Source organism: Manis pentadactyla, chromosome 14 (assembly GCF_030020395.1).
Source record: "Manis pentadactyla isolate mManPen7 chromosome 14, mManPen7.hap1, whole genome shotgun sequence".
Taxonomy (NCBI): domain Eukaryota; kingdom Metazoa; phylum Chordata; class Mammalia; order Pholidota; family Manidae; genus Manis; species Manis pentadactyla.
Genome location: NC_080032.1, coordinates 77,569,757 through 77,590,322, shown reverse-complemented (window position 1 = coordinate 77,590,322; position 20,566 = coordinate 77,569,757). Strand labels below are relative to the sequence as shown.

General features: G+C 40.1%; 1 protein-coding gene across 1 annotated transcript; it reads right to left on the bottom strand.

The window, feature by feature from the left end:
* Positions 1 to 5,290: 5,290 nt before the first annotated feature.
* CMAS (cytidine monophosphate N-acetylneuraminic acid synthetase) lies at positions 5,291 to 20,027 on the bottom strand. The gene is made up of 8 exons (XM_036889449.2): positions 19,667 to 20,027; positions 12,620 to 12,762; positions 12,324 to 12,479; positions 11,115 to 11,248; positions 9,727 to 9,821; positions 9,175 to 9,346; positions 8,232 to 8,385; positions 5,291 to 5,896 (listed from the first exon to the last, which is right to left on the bottom strand). Exons 1-8 carry the CDS (start codon positions 19,924 to 19,926, stop codon positions 5,706 to 5,708), a joined length of 1,305 nt encoding a protein of 434 aa, XP_036745344.1. The 5' UTR covers positions 19,927 to 20,027; the 3' UTR covers positions 5,291 to 5,705.
* Between the last annotated feature and the right edge of the window lie 539 nt (positions 20,028 to 20,566).

Genomic DNA, 20,566 nt, shown 5'->3' with positions numbered 1-20,566 from the left:
TCTGTATGATTGGTTGTGAAAAAAGACTAGAATATTTTTGAATTGTACTTTACAAAGAATTTCCTCTAGTGGAAATTAGTGTTCAATGTATGAAAGTCAAACAATGAAAGCATGTTGTTAAATCTCATCAGACTCTCTTACTTTCCAGTCAGCTGGTTTAAACACCATCTTTTTAAAAGCTAGATCTGTGATGACACCCAGTGGCCAAAATATTAAACAAAGTGCTTTTCTCAGCATACAAATACTGAATATTGCATCCATCTACTTTATCTTTAGTTTGAGAGCAATGCAATAACAAAGTATGAAATGGTCCCGCATTAGGAATATCACCCATGAGCAAGCCAAAATTCTTAAGTACTATTTTTAGTAGTAGAACTTTCCTAACCAGTTCATACAAGAGCGAAAGGTCATCAAAAGTGACATTCTTAACAAAAACGTTTCGACTTGGAGAAAGTGCTCTGTATCAGTATGTAGTAAACAAAGACCAGAAACAGGAGAATTTAATTAAGACTTCACATTAAGACTGTCACACATGGCTCTTTAAATGTTTAAGAGTGTGGATAAAGTGAAGATTCCTGTGGCCAGGATTCCCAATTGCCCTGATTGGCTAGCTCACTGCATGGACAATATGTTGCTATTGACTCTATATACAGAGCTACGCCCAGTGCTCTGGGTGACACGGTGGCACGGCTGCAAGGCTGCAGGAGAGCAGAGCCGAGGCTGGAGTGGTGGCAGCGCCGAGAACAGAGACTGAGATGCTGTAGGGCAGGAGGCCCAGAGGCAGAGACCGGCTTGCTGCCTGCAGACTCGCTCTGAGTGGACGGGATTCTAGTGACTGACCTGCCATTGTAGGAATAAAGCTGGGTATGAACCCTTTCACCCTGAGAATGTATATTGTCATTCTTTGGTCACATTGAATCCATAGTGAACTTGCCTGGAACTAAAACCCAATGGCAGGACAATTGGCAACAGCTGGAAGGATTCATTGTGACAGAGGAACAGAACGGGCTGCCCTCAGGGGAGGAGTGCTTCAGCGGGCTGTGCTGAGTGGGGAGAACTTTGCCTGCCCCCCAGTGGACATGCGGTCTGACGTGGCGGCCTCCTAGAGGACTGGGCTCCACCCCAAGGCTGGGAGGAGGGGGAGGAAACACCTGAGGCAGTGAAGTTGGCGCTCAGCAAAATAGGGAATTCCTGAGAGACACAGAATGCCCGTGAGGCTGTGGGAACCGTGGGGAGTTCTTTCTCACAATATTGAGAAAAGCTGTAAGGGAGAAAGACATCCTCCTTCAGGAAGCAGAGAACGTGAGCTGTGAGGTGCAGATGAGGAGGTAAAAAGTTTGTTGGTGATTGACATGGCGTCACTACGAGGCGCTGTGGAAACGGTAAAGGGGGTCATGGTAGCCCGAGAAGGAGCAGCGGCCCGAGGCGGGGTGGCATGAGAGGCGGCAGCACGGGAGCGCAGGCTGCCGGGTGCCGGGGGACAGGTGGAGGATGCAGTCAGCCCCAGAAACGGAGGAGAGGAGGTCTGACGAACAGGTGGGGGTGGAGGCCCTGCTGGTGCCGGAGGCATTCGTTCCTCCTTGGTTGAAACCCCACCTGCTTGAAAACTGGTAGGAAGCCCAAAAGAAAATACAGACTCAGCAACCGTGGGTTCCTCCGGGAGGGGTGCGGCCCCCTCCCCAGGCCGTGGAGCACCCCATGCTCCGCTCCTATCCTCAGGCTCAAGCAATGAAAGCCCAAAAGGAAATACGGTCAGCTACTCAAAGGGAGAATTCAAGGGGCCCCGTGTAGTTCACGAGGACCCAGATGTGGGTTGATGTGATAAAGGCAGGAGCAGACAGAATGGAATTGGATGGAAAGTCAGACTTACAGGAGCTGTGGCAACAACTGAAACCGGAGCAGCGGTTCCAGTCGCTGAGGAAGAAGGAAGAGCCAGAGACAAAGCAAAAAGATCGGCCTGTGTGTCTGCTGGAGAGGCTGGAGAAGGTGGGTGCTGTGAGGCCCACCGTGGTCCTTTTGGTGAACTCATCTGAGTAGAACTGGTTTGGATACAGCTGCGATGACCATGTGGTGGCAAGGGATCTCCTCAGGCTTGAGGATTATTATAATTTGTTGTAATTGTTGTTGTTTGTATATTGTTGTAGCCTCTGTTGTTGTTACGGAATTTGGTTACAGTGTTCCAGCTTTCTCACACAGGGACCATTGCAGAGGACTGAGGGCACATAGACTGAGAGGCGAGAATCCTGGAGGGGTGGAGTGTGGATAAAGTGAGGGCTCCTGTGGCCGGGATTCTCCCCTGGCCCTGGTCGGCTAGCTCACTACACGTGTGTGGGCAGTACACTGTTATTGACTCTCTCTATATAAAGAGCTCCGCCCAGTGCTCTGGGCGACATGGGGGCATGGCCGCACGGCTGCAGGAGAGCAGAAGTGGGAGTGGTGGCAGCACCAAGGACAGAGACTGAGACGGCTGCAGGGGCAGAGGCCCAGAGGCAGACACCGGCTTGCTGTGTGCAGACTCGCTCTGAATGGATGGAATTCTTATGATTGATCTGTCACTGTGGGAATAAAGTTGGGTATGAACCCTTTCAGCCCAAGAACATATATTATCATTCTTTGGTCTCATTGAATCCATAGTGAACTTGCCCAGGGCTAAAACCCATGGCAAGACACATGTAATTCAGGTATGTACAGAAAATACAAAATAAGAGGCCAACATTTAAGTCTGCCCATTCTTTCCTCAGCTCCTTCAAGTGTACTGATGCACGCATCAAAGGCATCTTCATTTCTCTAATTTCTAGCATTTCCTTTTGATTCTTTTAGTTTCCAACTCTCCACTAGCATTACCTCTGATCTTTCACGTAGTGTACTTTTTCCATTACATCCCTTTACATATGAATCATAGCTCTCTCAATTGCCTGATGATGCGAACATCTGCGTCATATCTAAGATTGGATCTGTTGATTGCTTTGTCTCTTCAGCCTCTGCTTTTTCTTGCCTTTTGGCATGCCTTATACTTTTGTTGTTGTCACTGAAAGCCAGATAATGCTATTGGGTAATAGGGCACCAAGACAAGTAGCTCTTTAGTGTAAAAAATTATGTTAATTTGCTGGGAGTTGGGCTGTATTTACTGTTGCTTGTAGCTATGGGTACCAGACTTCAAACTCCTCCATGTCCTTGTTTCTGGCTTTAAGACTTCCTTTTGTATTGCTTCTCAGAGTCTATGTCTTGTAACTTTTTCAGCTGTAATCCTGCTATATTGGTGACTGACTGGTGTGGTGTAAAGTATGGAAGGGGGGAACGTTCTAAAACCTTTTAATCTTGGTCTTTTAGTGGCTTGTCTTGGGAATATGGATTTAACAAGTGTTTGTCTGTTGTCCAAGGAAGGGTACAGCTTTCCCCTGCTTCTACTATCTTTCCTGCCTGCAGCATTCATAGTTCATTTCCATGATGTCTTCTCTCCTGTTACTATGGAGTTTTTTCCTCCATCAGCCTGGAATGGGCAGGAGTGGAGTGGAATTCCCTTCTCCCATTTGGGGTAAGTTTTCAGCATTGCCTGCTGGGGAGCTATCCTTTCTACCAAACAGCAGGCCTTTGTTACGAGAAGGATCTGGAGTGTTTCACCATAGAGATATATTATCATTCTTTGGTCTCATTCTAGGGGAATCTTTCTTGGATCCTTCCCATATGAGAGCCTGCGGGCTTTCTACAGGGGAGTTCCTCCCCACCGCAGCCTGTTTCTCACCCTCACATTAGTGCTCACTCAACCTCCAGCAATTCATTGAAGTCACGTTAGATGCTCCTGTTGGTTTGTGGCACATGGCAGCTTTTGCTCCAGGTTATCAGGTGCTGTTTCTGATGTGCCTTTCTTTTCAGATTTTGGAGTAGTTGTTTGTCCTTTGACCTCAGTTCTCTGATAGGTCCAAGAAATCTCTGATTTTGTTGGTCCAGTTTTCTTGCTGGAAGGAAGGGGTTAGCAACTTCTAAGCTCCCTACTCAATATTGGGAGCACAGGAAGTGGGGGTCCCAGTGAAGACTTAATTCTTTGTACTTGGCTTCGGGTCACTGTAATGAGTGAGACTGCAGAGTCATCAATGGTGCATTCAGTTATGTGGTGATTAATGGCAGGATTTAGAAGAACAGGCTAAAGAGGCACTGTTGGCAAATTACACAGAATAGCTTGTTTGGCATGGAGAGACCCACAAGAATTAGTCGAAACTGAGATTGGAAATAATGAGGTTGTGTCCAGAGTATATTTGGACTGGGAAATGTTGACAAAACATTCTGTGGTTAGCATGGAGTAACTAAAAGATTTTGTAAAGGAGAACAGCAAACATGTCAAAAGTGAATCTAGCAACAGCATTAGATAAGCTGAAATGGTACTGGTCTAATAGTATCAAGCTCAAGATTTGGTGCCTGATTAGAGATGAAAAGGAGAAATCTAGTAAGGCTGTGATGACTCAATGATAAAGTCAAATTTGAGAGGTGAAGTCCAGGAGCCTGGCTTATAACACGATCAGTTTGACATGCAACCAGAACTCAGATTTCAGTCACTAGATTTTGGACTCACCTGCATGGAGACAATAGCTGAAACTGAATGAATATGTGGTCTCTGAGAATAAGGGGGTCAGAACCTGTGAAAATGTGTAAATTTAAAGAGTAGGAGAAAATAAAGCCAGCAGTGGAAAAGCCAGAAATACAGGAGAAAACCAGGACAAGGTGCAAAAGAAATGAAGGCACAAGATGTATTTTTTCCCCTCCCAACTTGTGCCTGGCCTATACGGGCGGATACCAAACTACAGGCCTGCTCAGTCTCAACAGAAGAAAAGAGCATCCTATGTAGCTTGGCCTGTATGGCTTACTTCTTGTCAGTATTATATGAATTCCTTTTATAGTGGAAATAGATGTAAATGGTTCACAAGAAACGATTAGTGTTTATTAGGTAAGTGCCCACATTTATGAGATAATGCTCCATTCTGGGAATTTAACCAGGCAGGGGAGTGATTTGTGGTGGCTGTAAAACTGTGATAGCCAAATTTAGTTCATAAAATTACTGTGACCTCAGAGGTAACGATAAATGATTTACTCCAAATCAATATACAACTTTCACAATAGATTGATTTCTTCAGATATCTGTATTTGTATACATGCACTATATGTATCTGTATATCAGGTACAGTCAGGTACTTCACAGCTGATACTTTTAGGGCTTGCTCCTTGCATTGACTGCACAGTCAGTGTTTAAAGGAAATCAGGGAATGTTTGGTAAATCTCTTCTACAGCAACAAAGCAGTTTTCATCAAGTTTGTGAAATGTAATTTTATTAACAGAAGGGCATGTCTAGCCAGACACACTACCCCCCAAATAAATAATATCTCAGTATCATTAAAAGCACACAAGTACACAGGTTTACAGGGTACAATACAAAGTCAATTTTGGTGGCGTTCTCACTTGCATTTACTAAAATTCTGGAAAGACTATAATTGATTTCTAAGTAATTACCTTGCATAAAGAGAGAAGTCGAGCACAGTTATTTTAGAGAAGATTCTGGAGTGACGATTTGAGAAGACTTTGCTTTAAAAGATATTAAGATACATCACAAATCAAATTACACTCTCTAGAACACTACAACATGGAATTGTACTGAATCAAAAATAAAAGTAGCTGAAGGTGGTTGAATATTTTCTTTCCCAACGTTATAGTAATTCCTATTTTTGGCATGAATTAATAACCTTTTCCATTAGTAGGAAAATGTGCTCTGCAAACTCTCGGAGGGCACCACGGCCACCGTTACATTTGCAAATATACCCAACAGCCTTCTGGGCGGTGGAGCAGGCACCGGCAGGCACGCCACTCAGGCCCACCTTCCTCAAGCACTCCTCATCGGACACTTCATTTCCTAGTGAGTAAAAGAAACACTGGCTGAATACGCATGCGACAAAGAGTATTCTTTCTAAATAATGCTAACACCAACCAGTGAGTAGTAATTCTTGCAACTTCAGTAAGACTTCAGGCACTGCCTGTAAGAACACTACAGCATAGATGCAACAAAAATGTGTGAAAGTATTTACAAGTGTAACCGAGGTCTAAGGTTCTTCCTAAACAATTCAGAATAAACTCTTACCAGTTAAGGAGGAGAATGAAGTATGCTTTCTGATTGCCGTGCATATAATAATCATTAGAAATTCTATAAAATTATGAATTATTTAAACTTTTTACCTAGGAAATTTCCAAACATATGCACGAATCCCAAGTTCATGTGGAATAATTATCAATATTTTGGATCATTTATCAGCATTTTTCTCTATTCCTCACCCCTTAGTTTTTTAGAGGGCAGGGTGAGAAAAGAATTCCCAGACATCATATTTTACCCCAAAACTTTTCACTACCTATCACTAGTAGGTAAATATTTTTTTAAAAGAGTGACAGAGTATTATCAAATTAACAAAGTCAGTAATTTCTTAATATCATTTTCAATTATCCCTACTTGTCTCAATATTGTTTTTTATAGTTGATTTGAATCAAAAGCCAAACAAGGTCCCCATATTACATTTTTTTGATATTACTTGTTAGAAAACTGCCACCACACTGACTTGGCTACGTCCTTTCCTTCCCCACCTTGCTTCGCTCCCCATTTTTTGTTTTTTGTTTTGTTTATTTTGGATAAATTTCAGAAGCTACAAGTACCTTAGGTTCACCATTCTAAGTATAATTGTTACTATACTATACTATAGACCAAATACTAATAAAATGCTGGTTAAAAAAAAAGGTCGTTTAAAATTTGTTCCACATTTATCCACTGTAATTTTTTATTACATGTATCGAAATTTGCACTGTTTTCACTGAAAGACAAGGAAAACTAAAGTATTTCTTTGTATAATCCACTCCTCAAACTAAGCTTTACTTACTAAAATTTACTTATTTAAGTGCTGATATTTTTAAAGAATATATTTTTAAAAATCTGAATTCTATTCTCTATCTTCTTGACTTTATAGCCTCTGCTTTTTATAGTCTTTTTAATGTTATATAAGTAATATATATATTCTTGGTAGAAAGTTTTAATAAAGGAAGGCAAAAAAAAAATCAAGATCTATTTTGATTTATGATTCACTATTTAGGGATAATCACTACATCTTAGTGTTTTTATTCTAGAGTTTTACCTACACAAATGATATACATTCTTATTACTATATATAGGTATTATGTTAAAACATTGTATATTATCTTCAGTTTTCTTTCCAAAGGCCTTAAAAGGTTTGACTTGCATTTATATTATAAATAGGAAAACTGAGGCTTAGAGAATCTTGCATAAGGTCACACAGATAATAAGTATAGCTAGAATTTGTTATATGTCCCATTAAAATTTTTTTCTTCTTAGAAAAAGTATATTATATATTACTATTAAGAGTTCTGTAGTATTTTCTGCATTGAATCGTCACATGTGGTTCAAAGGTTATTCCTGAAGTCCTTAGATCATATGCTCCCAAATCACTGTTGTGCTTCTTTCAAGGCATTACCTTTGGAAATATTTCATAAGTGGTTTATAGCTATTATGTACTTTAATAACCTGTGACTATAAGCTCTGTAAGCAGTTAAAAGTCACAGCTCCCAGGTCCAAGCCAGCATATAGAGGACACCTAATAAATACATTTGTTTAATGCTAAGTGGAAAATTTGTGACATCCTACCATGTCAGTAACTACAGATTACAGCATTGTTTTTAATTGATGCACAGTATTCCATTTTATGGACATTCTATTGGCACATTTGTCCAATTTCTTTCCTGGAATTGGACTTCAGGGCTCAAAAGTATGTACATTTTAATAATAGTAAAAATTAATCAGAGTGCCGTTCCTATGTATTAGGAAATCTCCTAATGCTTTACCCAGATTTTCTCATAATCCCTACAACAGATCTGTGGCATAGGTACTCTTGACATTTCCGGTTTACCAATGAGGAAACTAAGGCTTACCTTACCAAAACAGGCTAGTTAGTGGTGGTATCTGACTCCAAAGTATGTGTTATTAACCATTCTACTAGGCTACACTTGATACATATCATCAAATTAAACCTCTACAAAGCTGTCTCAATAGATTTTCCTTGGCAGCATAAGAGAGTTCCTATTTTTCTACAATTATGGCAATCTTGGGAATATTCTTTCTTACCTCTCTATTTCTTTAAAAAAACAAAACCTGATCCATTTTTTTTTTATGGCTGAATAAAAATAATACCCACCAAGATATGCAACTTCTTTCCAGCACAGGCCCATTTCTTTCCTCCATTCATCTACAACTGCCAGTTTATCTGGTACATTGACTTCCATTTTGCAATCCAGTTTTAAGGAAGAGAGTGTTTGCTTTGAACAGGCCCTTTCTGAGATTAACCTCACCTTAAATTTTAAAACAGAGAAGGGAAAATTAGAAAATAAAGGAAACAAACCTTTCACCGTAAAGTAACACCTTGTATATAACACCGGACACGAATGAATGATCCTTTGACCTTCTGAAGGACCAAGTAAGTAAAATCAACTAACCGTTATTTTAAAGTGATGAAATTTAAAACATTTTATCTCTAATAGTTCAATAAAGGTGAAGAGCACTGTTTTCTACAGTGGAAAGGATTTTATCTACAGATAAAAATACAACACATATTGCCTGATATTAATCTAAGATTCTCCTATAGGTCAGTTTATCAGAGGAATATCTCTAGCTGTCTCTTGTGCTGCTTGAAAACACATACTTAAGATTTCTGGTGAATTATAAGAAGTTATCTTAGTTTTCATTTCTGAAAATACATTAAATATTGTTATTTTGAATTTAAACTTACAATCATAAGCTACATTTAAAAAATCCACAAGATATTTGCTTTCTTCTAAATGCTGACACCTATGTTCTACACAACCTTTTGTTGCAAAATCCTATGTGAAATACTAGATAGTTCCTATTTAAAAATCATGTTTATGCTTACTAAATAAGCATGAAATACTATTTCTCAACTGGCAATTTGCTAATTTTATTCATCTAACAGAAAAAAGTATGACTGTTCTAGACATGTGAAGGCTAAATTTCAAATATTTTAATAGATAATAGTAAGGTAGTAATCTCCTATTTCCCTCATATGCAGCTTAACCCTCAATCATCACCTTACAAAAACATAGCTTTTTTCAGGGGGCACATACCTCAATACCACTTTTCTTTAATAAGCTTATCCCAATAGCATCTTTTACATCATAAGATATTATTTCTTTTTGGTCTCCTGATACATAAATGTGGCCATTGGTGAGACATCCATCAATATTGCAAACCAGAAGTTTTATCTCCTTAAGCTTCTCTTTGCCGAAATAGCCGTATCTAAAAGGAACCAAGAGAGACTCTGAATACAAGCGCATCCTCATCACTCCCTCTCCACTGGCTCACACCAGCAAACTTAACAACCCGTTCCCATTTAATTACTCAGACATGCCCCTTGACATTCACTCTGCATATACACTTCACCTTATGGTGCAAGAACTGCGGGTAGTGTGGTCTAACCAGACTGTTTCTCAAGTTACTGAATAAGCCATCTGTAGGTGTATTTTATGTATACATCTTCCTCACATGAACAAATGAATCACAAAATCCTAAAATGTTTAGAGTATCAGAAACTAGTGTAGAAGTCCAATAGACTTATTTACTAAAAGTCTGTTTGGGTCCAGTGCAGAGGCTTTGCAATTCACAAGTCTTGTTTTTACCTTAATACTCTTTGTTCTGCAATAGGCCAATCAATATCCACATCTATATCCACACTGTGCTCAGCTCGCATTTCGTAGTATGCCATTTTTCCACCCTAAGGACGGTACAAATGCAATCAGTACTATTCTTAACATTCACTCACACATACTAAGAAGTTTATTGTAAAACAGAACAATGAATTCATTTCTACAGGAGAGAAAAAGGAGTAACCCAGAAGTGACATACAAATGATATTTTTAGAAGCTTTGTTTCTAATATATATTCAAACCAAAACCTTGAACATTTTCAAGTTCTATCTATTCCATGCAAGTTTCCCCTTTTTCTTTAGGTAGATTTGTTTTAAGATTGAAAAAAGCGGAAATACCCATCCTCCAGTATTCTGACTACTAGGTAACTGGATCTCCCTTTTTTCTGGCAGTCTCTCCCATCATTACCCAAAAACAGCTTGTGGAGGGTAGTATCTATATGTGTCAAACCTCATTTTCCTGGATATGCAAACTTAACTGAACAGCCAGTCTACAGTTTGCTCACACACTGACCAGAAGATTAGAAAAAAATATTTTTCCCTCAGAGCATAAGTTGCATTAGAATTTTTAAAACAGAGTACAGTTTTGTGAGGTTTTTTAAAATGCTAGTTTTGAGTAACATAAGGACCTCAATTCAAATCCTGATAGTACCATTTTACCTGTTCACTCCCTGAGACAATTTCAGAGCTGCTATTTCTGGCTCTTTAAAACTGGGCTAAGAATGTCTACATTACTCTGTTCCTATGCAGTCAGACGACCTATGGTACGGGAACTGTTTCCTATAGTCCATAGTGAGGGCTGAGTAAGTACCTGCCACAACTAAAATGAACAAACAGTATTTGATGTGACCGTGTAGGTTCTAAAGATGAGAGAGAAAGCCAACCCCTCTATTTTAAAATGAGAGCAATGAGACTCAAATAGATAAAATGATATATTGAAGTTACACAGTTAGAGATAGAACCCTAATTCAGTTTTCCTGATGCCCAGGTTAGAACTCTTTTTCTCTTTTTAAAGCAACTGATTTTTATTCAATCACAAAGCGAAAGTAACAAACCATAGATTAAAAACAGTTTTGACTGGAGTAATACAAATTTAAGGACACATGTAAAACATTCAACACTTGATTCATTTCTTATTTCAGTGTGAGAGTTGTACAGAGTTCCACTCCTTGTATACGGATCCCAAAGATCACTTTGGGGCAAGCCTGTGGGATGAAAGCCTCAGATGATAAATCTTGCCAGCTATGCCTTTCCTCTAGGGCTTGATGCTTTCCTCTACGAGCTGCGCCTTACTTCTTGCCTAGAACTCAAAGCATACCTACAAAAGGGTTTAAAAGGTTTTGGCAAAGTGAAGTCACAAACCTGTAAATAACCCATCTCTATCAAATGTCTTTTAGCAAAATAAAATGAGCCATTTTCATACAGTTCTCCATCCCAGTCTTGTCTACGAGGCCGTTTAGCAGGATTCAAATTCAGAGGCTCAGTCACTTCACGAACTAAAAGCAAAAAGCTATGTAAGTCCACATTGCTTTGAATACTGAAAATGTTTATTTGGTATTTTTTAAAAAAGCAAAAATGAACTAAGAATATAGAATATTTCTGTGTCTAATTAGAAGAATTATTTAAAGAACAAAGTCCCTAAATAAGTTTGATGATTAACCTTTGCCTTCTAACCATACTTAATAAGGACTTAATAATAATTATTATTTAATAGAAAAATATTTTATAGAGGAATTCTGAATAATTGAGGTTTTAAGATACTTATACAAATATAAGGCTTTGGGAGAACATTAAGGCAACCTTAAAGTAGCTTCAAGAGAACTCAACTTGTCATAAGATACCATATTCAATATATGAGCACTTTAGTCTACTCATTATTTGCTTCTATGGAAATACAACATCTGTGTTATTTATCTAATGTGGTTGTAAAATTACTTTTCTGGAATTATTACCAAAAACTGAAGATTTTTCCCACTAAATTACTGAAACTTTGATATTGATGCAACTCTTTCTACATATATATTCTTACCAGTAGTTAAAAAATATACTAAGCATAATAATAAGGAATATTTGTATACTTATTACTATCCTTAATAATGAAGGCTTAGCAATATCAACATCAATGATTATAACATTATATAAATGAAGGCCTCAGTATTGGTATACAGGATTCCGTTGTCTTTTCACTAAATTCTACAATTCATTCTTGAGGTCTTCCATTTTGGTGGAAAATTTCTATTCCCACAATTGTACATGATTTCTGCGGAGCTTATCAAACAAGTCTAGAACAAACATAATTGTGTTTGATCTAGAAAAATGACATATCTGTCTCAAAAGACAGAGGGTTAGAATGTACCTCTGTAAAAAGTAAAAGCAGAGAATTTCAGTCCCTCTGTCTTGCCTCAGTAATCACAAGGCTTAGAACTGATTTTAAATATTGTTACCTACTACAGTTAAGAATCACATATTCTTTTTATTGCTTCCTTTCTACCCCCCTTACTCCTAAAGAATATTTTTATATGAAAAAACTGATTCTCTGTAAAATGACTAAAGACTGACTTAACAGATTACCTCCTTTCTGAATTTCACTCCATCGAAACTGATGGCGTCTCACAACAGAGAAGACAGAGTCATATCCTTCTTCTCGAATCATTTCTGCAACTTTCTGAAGGTCAGTAGGATGTAAACACGGAGACGTAGCTTGAATATTTCCTACAATGTCAACCTCTTAAAAAGACAAAACAAATGAAAGGACATCAAAGTCCTTCACAAACAAGCAAGACTAAGATCTTAAATTCAAATGTCAAGACAAGTCTTGTGAAATGATAAGCATAAAACTTTGAATATTCAAACTATTAAATTCATACCATTGTGATAATTAAGAAATTCTATGATGGCATCTAGTGAGGTAGAGCTGTCCTTTGAAACTTCAGAACTTCGTCGGTGAACCTGCGCACCGAACTGTTTGGCCACGGTCTCAATCTCATCGTGGTCTGTTGAGACCCACACACTGTATAGGTATTTAAGAAATAAATAAATAAAAAGCCAAATCACTACAAGAAATCATTAGAGATAAAAAGGAGTTCTGCAACTCAAAAATATAACTCCTATAACGTTAGAAGAGATACCACTAAAGCAAGCTGCATATTCGAGGTAATATAAATTTAAAGAACTATGAAGTATTTTTTATGTAAACTATATTGTGAAACGACTGCATAAGAAATGTCCCAGATATATTTATGTTCACATGTGCATTTAAACTTTTATTATGTATATAAATATTATTTATGTAGCCTTAGATATGGTGTTATAAAGTTGGAAAAAAATACTTGGTATTTTTCAGGCGACTGGTGTATTAAGCAAAACAGTAGCATTAGAGGTCCAAATCTAAAGGAAATTAAGAAGATCCTATTTCTTATTCCATATCCAAATCCAAAATATTGTATAAAGTATTTTAATACACCTGTTAAAAAAGAAATGGTCTTGGCTTGATTAAATCATGGAGCTGGAAGAATTTCAAGTTTATTAGAGACTAAATGCTCTCATCTGAGCTCAAAAGAAATCAGACCATTCAACATCCCTTTTTTTTTTTGCCAACTAACAATGGGTATACTATAAACATTTGAATACAGAATCAACTGAAGTACAGTTATTGGTAACAATTATAGACATGCAGAACATGACTTGATTGGTTCAGGAGAGTTTAGTTTAACTGCTCCTTTAACCACAGCTTATGTAGCTCACCACTTAAGACTCAATAAAATGCTACTTTCGGGAGGCATGCTAGTCTCTACTGAAGTTAGATTTTCTGGACCTTTACAAATCCCAACTGCTAGAAACAAAAGATGTGAATACTACTCTAGCCACATTTTAACTCATATTATGCAAAGACAATTTAATGACTTACAGTCTGTGGTATATGTGTATATTTTTCTTTTATCCACTGCATTCAACATCTACCAAGGGAAAGAGGAATTGCATGTCTCAAATGTCTGGGCTCTATTGTCAAGAATGTAAAGACAGAAACTAAAGAAAAATTTCTAGTATTTCTGGACTTCACTTATTAATTCAATTGCATTTATTCCCTTCAACATTTGCAGAAAGAGGACTTACATCTAGAGTTAAAGTCAACAACCCCTAAAATTTTTTCTAAGGCAGCCAAGTAAACAAGATGAACCACTGGCTCAGAAGTGTCTTCTTTACTGTTACCACTATGTACAGGGAAGCACATAGGAGCCCTTGTTTTCCTCTCCTTGATTTTTGAAATAATCTTGGGACAGATTTTTTACTGGAGAAATGTCACAGACAAAGGTATATAACGAAGTAAATTACCAATAAAAACTTAATGAACTTTAAAAATTGTTCAGGGAGAGTGGTAAGACAGTTACATAATAAAAAGTAAACAGTAAAAGCAAAAGAATGGTCTTTGACATCTAATTTACGTCACTGAAATAAATTACTGAAGCCATTTACTTTATTACTCTGGTCTTCTCTGTAATGAAAATTCAACACCTCAGGATTCAGGGATCTTTTTGAAATGCTTAAAAGGTAAATAAAAATAGGTTTTTGGAAGAGGTATTTGCTCCTTTTCACCTCCCTTTTATCACTCATTCACTTCTTTATTCATGAAATGTTTGCTGAGTGCCTACTCCGTTTCAGGCCTTAGACAGCGGAGCTGTGCAGTCCATTTTCTTGAGAAACTCTTAGGCTACCAGTAAAGACAGGGGACCACATAGTACTCTAATTCCCTTTAAACCATTAGGGAAAGAAAGGTAGAGAAGCAGTAACTAACTTCTCTATCATTCTTTGCTTTTTACAAAGTATTTTCAGAGTGCCTGCTGCATAACAGGGGCTCAATATATATTTGCTGAATGGATGAAACTGTAAATGGTTAATAGCATGGGGTCTGAAGGAAGGGGTTCAAATCCTGACTCTACCACATGCTAGCTATATGACTTTTGGCAAAACCTATAGTCTCCCCGAGGCTCAATTTTCAGAAACACAGGTGAAAATAATAGTAATTACCACATACGTTATGAGGATTAACTATAAACCACAACACATAATAAACATTTAATAAAGGAACATGTACACAATCTCATTTAATCTTCACACTGACTATTGGAAGGAAAATTGAAGTTCCGCTTTCAGACCTTCAGAGGTCCAAACGTGTAATTTGTATGCATTATGTGTGGCAAAAGCACAAGGACTATGAAAATAGCATCCCATATGTACACTTAATGTACAATGATCATCATTTATTAATGAGATAAAGGAAGTAGATAATTTTCCTTTGGTTTAGGGGAATCAGATGAAGGAGGGCAAAAGAGAATGATGAGCAAGTGAATAAACAGGCCTAATAAAATTTAAAATCAAGTATACTGTGAATGTCAAAGCCTAATGCCAATGGCTTTAGCCTCGAAGGAACTCATACCGCACCTAACATTCTTGAAGAATAGGAATTTCATGGTGACTATGATTATTTCAAATCATCAACTGCCACTTAAAGGATGAAGAGCACAGGCTTTTCATTGATCATAAATCCACCCCTAGAAATGAATATTATGACCTTATGCTTATTTTTCACACGTTAGGCAACATTTTAAAAACCAATTCACTCTGAGATCTACTCACACAGCACCGAACCACGTTCAAGCTCTTACAAACTGAGCTCCAACAACTTTTTACTGAATGAAAAAAATTTTTTCTCAGCACTTTTCTTGACTGCTAGCTATTCAAGTTAGTATGTAATGTTGGCACCCTTTACAATATTATTGATTCTGAACAGGCCAGAAAGGTCTGCCTCAATTAAGTCAAATCACAGTTCTGAACAAAATAATTCCCAAGGTATCTTCCAGCCCTGAAAAACACAAACCAGGCCGCAACAATTTTCTTCAATTCTTTCTGAAGGTAAATATTTGTTGAAGAAAGTAGAGGGTGGGAGGCAGCAATACTGTTCCAAACTCCCGCTGCCACTTCAGAGTAAGTTGATAAAATTCCAATCAACACATTCTAATTGAGGTTCTAATATATAAAGCAGACCAGTAGTAGAAAGATGGTACCTGCTCACAAGCTTTTCACCTAGCAGAGCAGGGGTCATCCCAGGCCAAATATGGCTAATGATCTGCCTATTTCTGTAGAATTTTATTGGAATACAGCTATGCTCATTCATTAATGTATTGCTATGGCCACTTTCACAACATGTCATAGTAGAATTGAGCACACAGACCATTTGGCCAGCCAGGCCTAAAATATTTATCATCTGGCCCTTTGCAGAAAAAACTAGTGGATCCCTGATACACAGGGACATATTTCCACTAACTCTTCAAGGTCAAAGAATGTTAGCACTAGAAAGAATTTGGAAGATGATTACAACTTTCCCATTTCACAAGTAAGGAAACTGCAAATGATACAAGAGATGAAGACTGTAAAAACATTTACTACAAGGGGAAGTATCAAGGAAAAATCACACACCAATGACGGGCACTATTCTAAAGGTTGTATATACATTATCTCAATCCCCTCAACAAGCCTACGAGGTAGACACGCAAGTCCATTTTGCAGATAAGGAAAATGAGGCACAGAGATACAAAGTGACTTACCCAAAGTGGCACAAGTAATACATGGTGAAGCTGGAATTCAAACCCATACAGTGTGACTCCATGGTGTATGGTCTTATCTCCCTGCATAGCGCTTGCACTAAATGAAGGTAAGACCAATGTTGCTCTATGCAGGGGAAAGCAAAGGTACAATTACCTTCCATTGAGGGGATCCACAAACACTTCATGGAGGAAATAGCATTAGTCCTTTCTATTACCTTTTTAGTTAAACCTTCCGATCCCTAGAAAGGATGCCAGATAGCAGGCAGCTATGTGAACTGAATAAAATAAAATGACATTACTTAATATTGTAAATTAGGGAAGACAGAGAAAGAGTATGCTCATTTTGCTGGCTAAGGGAAATACTCATTTTATTTCTTCCAATTACTATTTTTGGTACACTGAGAGATACCATAAGTGGCCTGACATATAAAATACTATTCCTATCATCAAGGATCTTATATCTAGTCAAGGTGTATTAAATAAAAATGGTACAGAATAAGTTAACACTCAAGAGTCATTTATTCTTCCATGGAATTTTGTACAAATGCATTCATGGACACAGGAAAATAATTGTTTAATATAGGCATATGTTTTCCATTCATTTCTTAGAAAAATCCCCAATGTCTGCCATAATGGCTATTTGTAGGATTTCACTCCTAGCGTCTATTCGGCCTTTGGTATTGTATTCCAATTTTTCTCCTGATGAAACTGTCACGTGCTTCAGGATGGCTCCAGGAGTGGAGATGCAGCTAAATTGTCCCAATACAAGCGCCGTGCTCTCTAGGCATCGGGACTGGCTCAAGGATGAGCAGGCAGGGGACCCACTGAGACCCAACAAGACTTTAGCTAGCTGTAACAAGGGCAGCTCTTTTTGACTATACTTAACCATGGAACAGTATGAGGAGTAACGTGAGGAGGGAAACAAAGTTGGACACTAGTTACAACAGCAAACATGCATTTTATTCATTAATAATTGCAAAAGCACAAAAATTCGGCATGAACTAAACTCAAAACGAAGGCTGAAGACTTTTTAAAGGCTAGGGTGTGCTAAGGGGAAGACACCCAGGGATGGTCAAGGGGCTAGACCACGTGACTAGGCCATCTGGGCTTGCTAACTGGTGTTTATCCCGAGGAGAAACAAACTTGTAACTTTATGACAGTAGGCAAGGTGTTAGTTGAGGCTAGGCACCCATGGAATGTAGGCCTTTATCCACCCACAAACTCTGGGAAGGACAGTGGGAGTGATATTCCAGAATGTCTGCATTTCAAAGAGAAGGCTCTCAAGTCCTTGAGGAAACTGTTTTCAGGGGGTAGATTTACATCCCAAAGGGCAGAGAAGGCATTTATAGTTGTAAGCTTTCTGAAGTAACTGTTCCAAGAGGGAGGCAGTTTGGAGGCTATCTGCGTATCACAGGGTTATTGTTGAAACAGTAAATTCTGGCAGCAAAGAGCTTTCCCGGGCAGCCATTTTAAGGGGGGCTGGGAACATCCTAGGAGCACCGCCTTAAGCTGCTAGAAACCATATTGGAGTATGGTTGGGTGCAGGCAGACGTTTGCACAGAGTCGTTATGTGGCTGAGAGTTCTGCAGTTCTAAGCATAACCTCTCTGACACCATAAAGGGAAAGCCTATCCAAAAGACCCAATCAACAGTATTCTGGCGACAGAGGGCATCGTCCCCTCACCCTGCTTTTCTTATTTATCACCGCCAGATAGAACCTTGTATATTGTCTGTCTCTCCCTGTTATAATGCAAGCTCCAAGAGACTGCTACTACAGAAGGACACCAACTGCTGTCGCTATAACCCCTGGTGAAGTACAGAGAACAGTACCACATCCACAGTAGGTAGTCAGTACGTGCAGAATGGATGAGTCGCGTTTTGCCTTTGAATCTCCTTATACCTCAAACAAGCCTTACCTCTTTTGTTGTGCCGGTTTGAAAGGAGTTTCCTGACAAGCAACCACCAGAGTCGCAAATGAGTTTTATTCTTAGCCTACAGTGATTTCGAGCTCTACTTCATTTCACAAAAATGGGCTATTACTGCTGCCTGGATGCAGCTTCCCCCAGTCCTTTTTTTCAGTGGGTACCCTTTGTAAGGAGGCTAAAAAAAGGTCCAAGAAGTCTGCAAACTTCACAAGGACCAGAACCATGTCACCTTCACCGGGGTATTCCCTTGCATGTGTATGGCAGAAATGAGGGCTCAGAAATGTTTACTCAATTGAACCAAATCCCCACGTCTTTCCCTATCTCTCCTCCGCACACTTCCTGCTACATTAATATTATCTTCCGGGTGTCAGCCCCTTTACTTTGCTCCACCCAGGGTTTCCTTTGGATCAAAACACTAAGAAAATTAGTAAATTCCTACCTTGTGGGTTACCTTTTATAAAAACAATTATTTAAATGAAAACCACTTATCCATGTGTTAATGTAATTAACAAGCTTCAAAAACAACTACCTCTTTAAAAACCAACACCCAAACATCAAAAGGTTAAAGAATTTACTTTCCACAGTGACAAATTCAAGCATAACTGGGTTGAAGTTACTATGCGTAGACTCACTCCTGGCACAGATTTCTATCTCCCTTCCTTTATGGGTGACATCAGCTTCTAACTCCTGACTAATATGGCATATGGCAACGTCTGCAAATGATGCACATTTAAAGATGTCTTAAGGGCAGACCAGGTTCCAAATGTATGATAAAATCATTTACAAACATACTATGAAACAGCCAGCCGTACGCTTTCCCAGTCTCTCACCTTTGCACAGCTGTAGGGAGCCCTCTGGATAGTGCTGACTCACAGGCAGGGAACTTAAGAGTATTTTTCAAAGGTCAGGAAAAGATCTCCAAGCTGAGCTTGAAACTAGAAAGCACTGACACCCCCGCTCCATTCATGAACCTGATGCCTCCCTAATCGATCGGCACCAAGTGGTTATCAGGGGCTGAGCAAGAGGAAAAACCCAACGGCCTCTGTCTACAAGAGTTCACCAATTTTCGCAGACATTTCACAGCGGTGGCCTGCTTACTTTTCCCTATGTATGGGTCGACCCGGGCGGCGGAGCCGGATGAGAAGAGAAAATCTCTTTTAACGGGTGGCATTCTCAAGGGCGCGAACAGCAAGCATGACTATCAGCAGGCTACGGAACAAGGAAGAAGCTGAGCCCGTCCTCCCCGGGCTCTCGGCCGGGGCCCCAACACCACGGACGTTGCACGCCCCTTCCGAGAGCCGCTGCCTGGGAGCCCCAGCCCCGACGGCGGCCCGGGTGCCCGCCCGACCCCCGCGCAGGCCGCACCGCCCACTCTCGCACATGCGCACCTCTGGAAGACCCCCGAGTCCAGCGCCGCACGCAGCACCCAGCCAATAAGCGGGACCCCCGCCAGGTGCTTAATGTTCTTCAGGGGGATGCCCTTGCTGCCGCCCCGGGCCAGAATCAGGGCTGCCAGATGCGGGGGCTTCTCCACGCCTCGGCCCTGGCCGCCGCGGGAGTTGCGCTGCAGCTTCGGCGGCCGCCCCCGGGACGGCCGCCCCCGCGGGTTGGAGACGGAGGTGGCGGCCCCCTTCTCCACCGAGTCCATCTTCCTCCCACGCCTCCTCCCCAGCTTCTCCACATCCGGGAGCTCTTGCCTCGCCACCTCAGCTCGGCGCCGCCCGATCTCCCCGCCCGCCTGCTCGCTCGCTGGGGCTGCTGCGTCTGGTCCCGCCCCTCGCGGCCCGCCCCTCGCGGGGCACGCCGGGAATTGTAGTCCGCGGGCCGAGGGGCTCTGACCCGCGGGCCCGACCCCACGCCGAGCAGAGAGACCCCAGAGGCGACTGGAGCGCAGCGAGGCTTCTAGGGAGGGCTTGACGTTGCACGGAGATTTCTGAAATAGGTAACACAGGTTATTGATCTTTTGCTCAAGAACTTCCCCGCTTAAGAATTGTAGTGACTTTCCCACTGCACCCTGGTGCACCCTAACATGGATCAGTTTCCTATTTAAAAATTATATTATATTGCAAACATATCTTTCTGCTATGCTCCTGACTCTTTATTTCCAAGAGATTATCTGCTTCGACTGTCCTGCAGGCGCCTTAAATTCAACATTTAAAAAACCCGGCTCTCCTTATGGGCTCAAAATGCTTCTACCTCTGCATTTTGTCATCACCAGTCACCTAGCACCAAAGACTTGGAAGTTTGACTGTTCCTTGACTTTACCTTGACTGTTCCCCTCTAGAGTC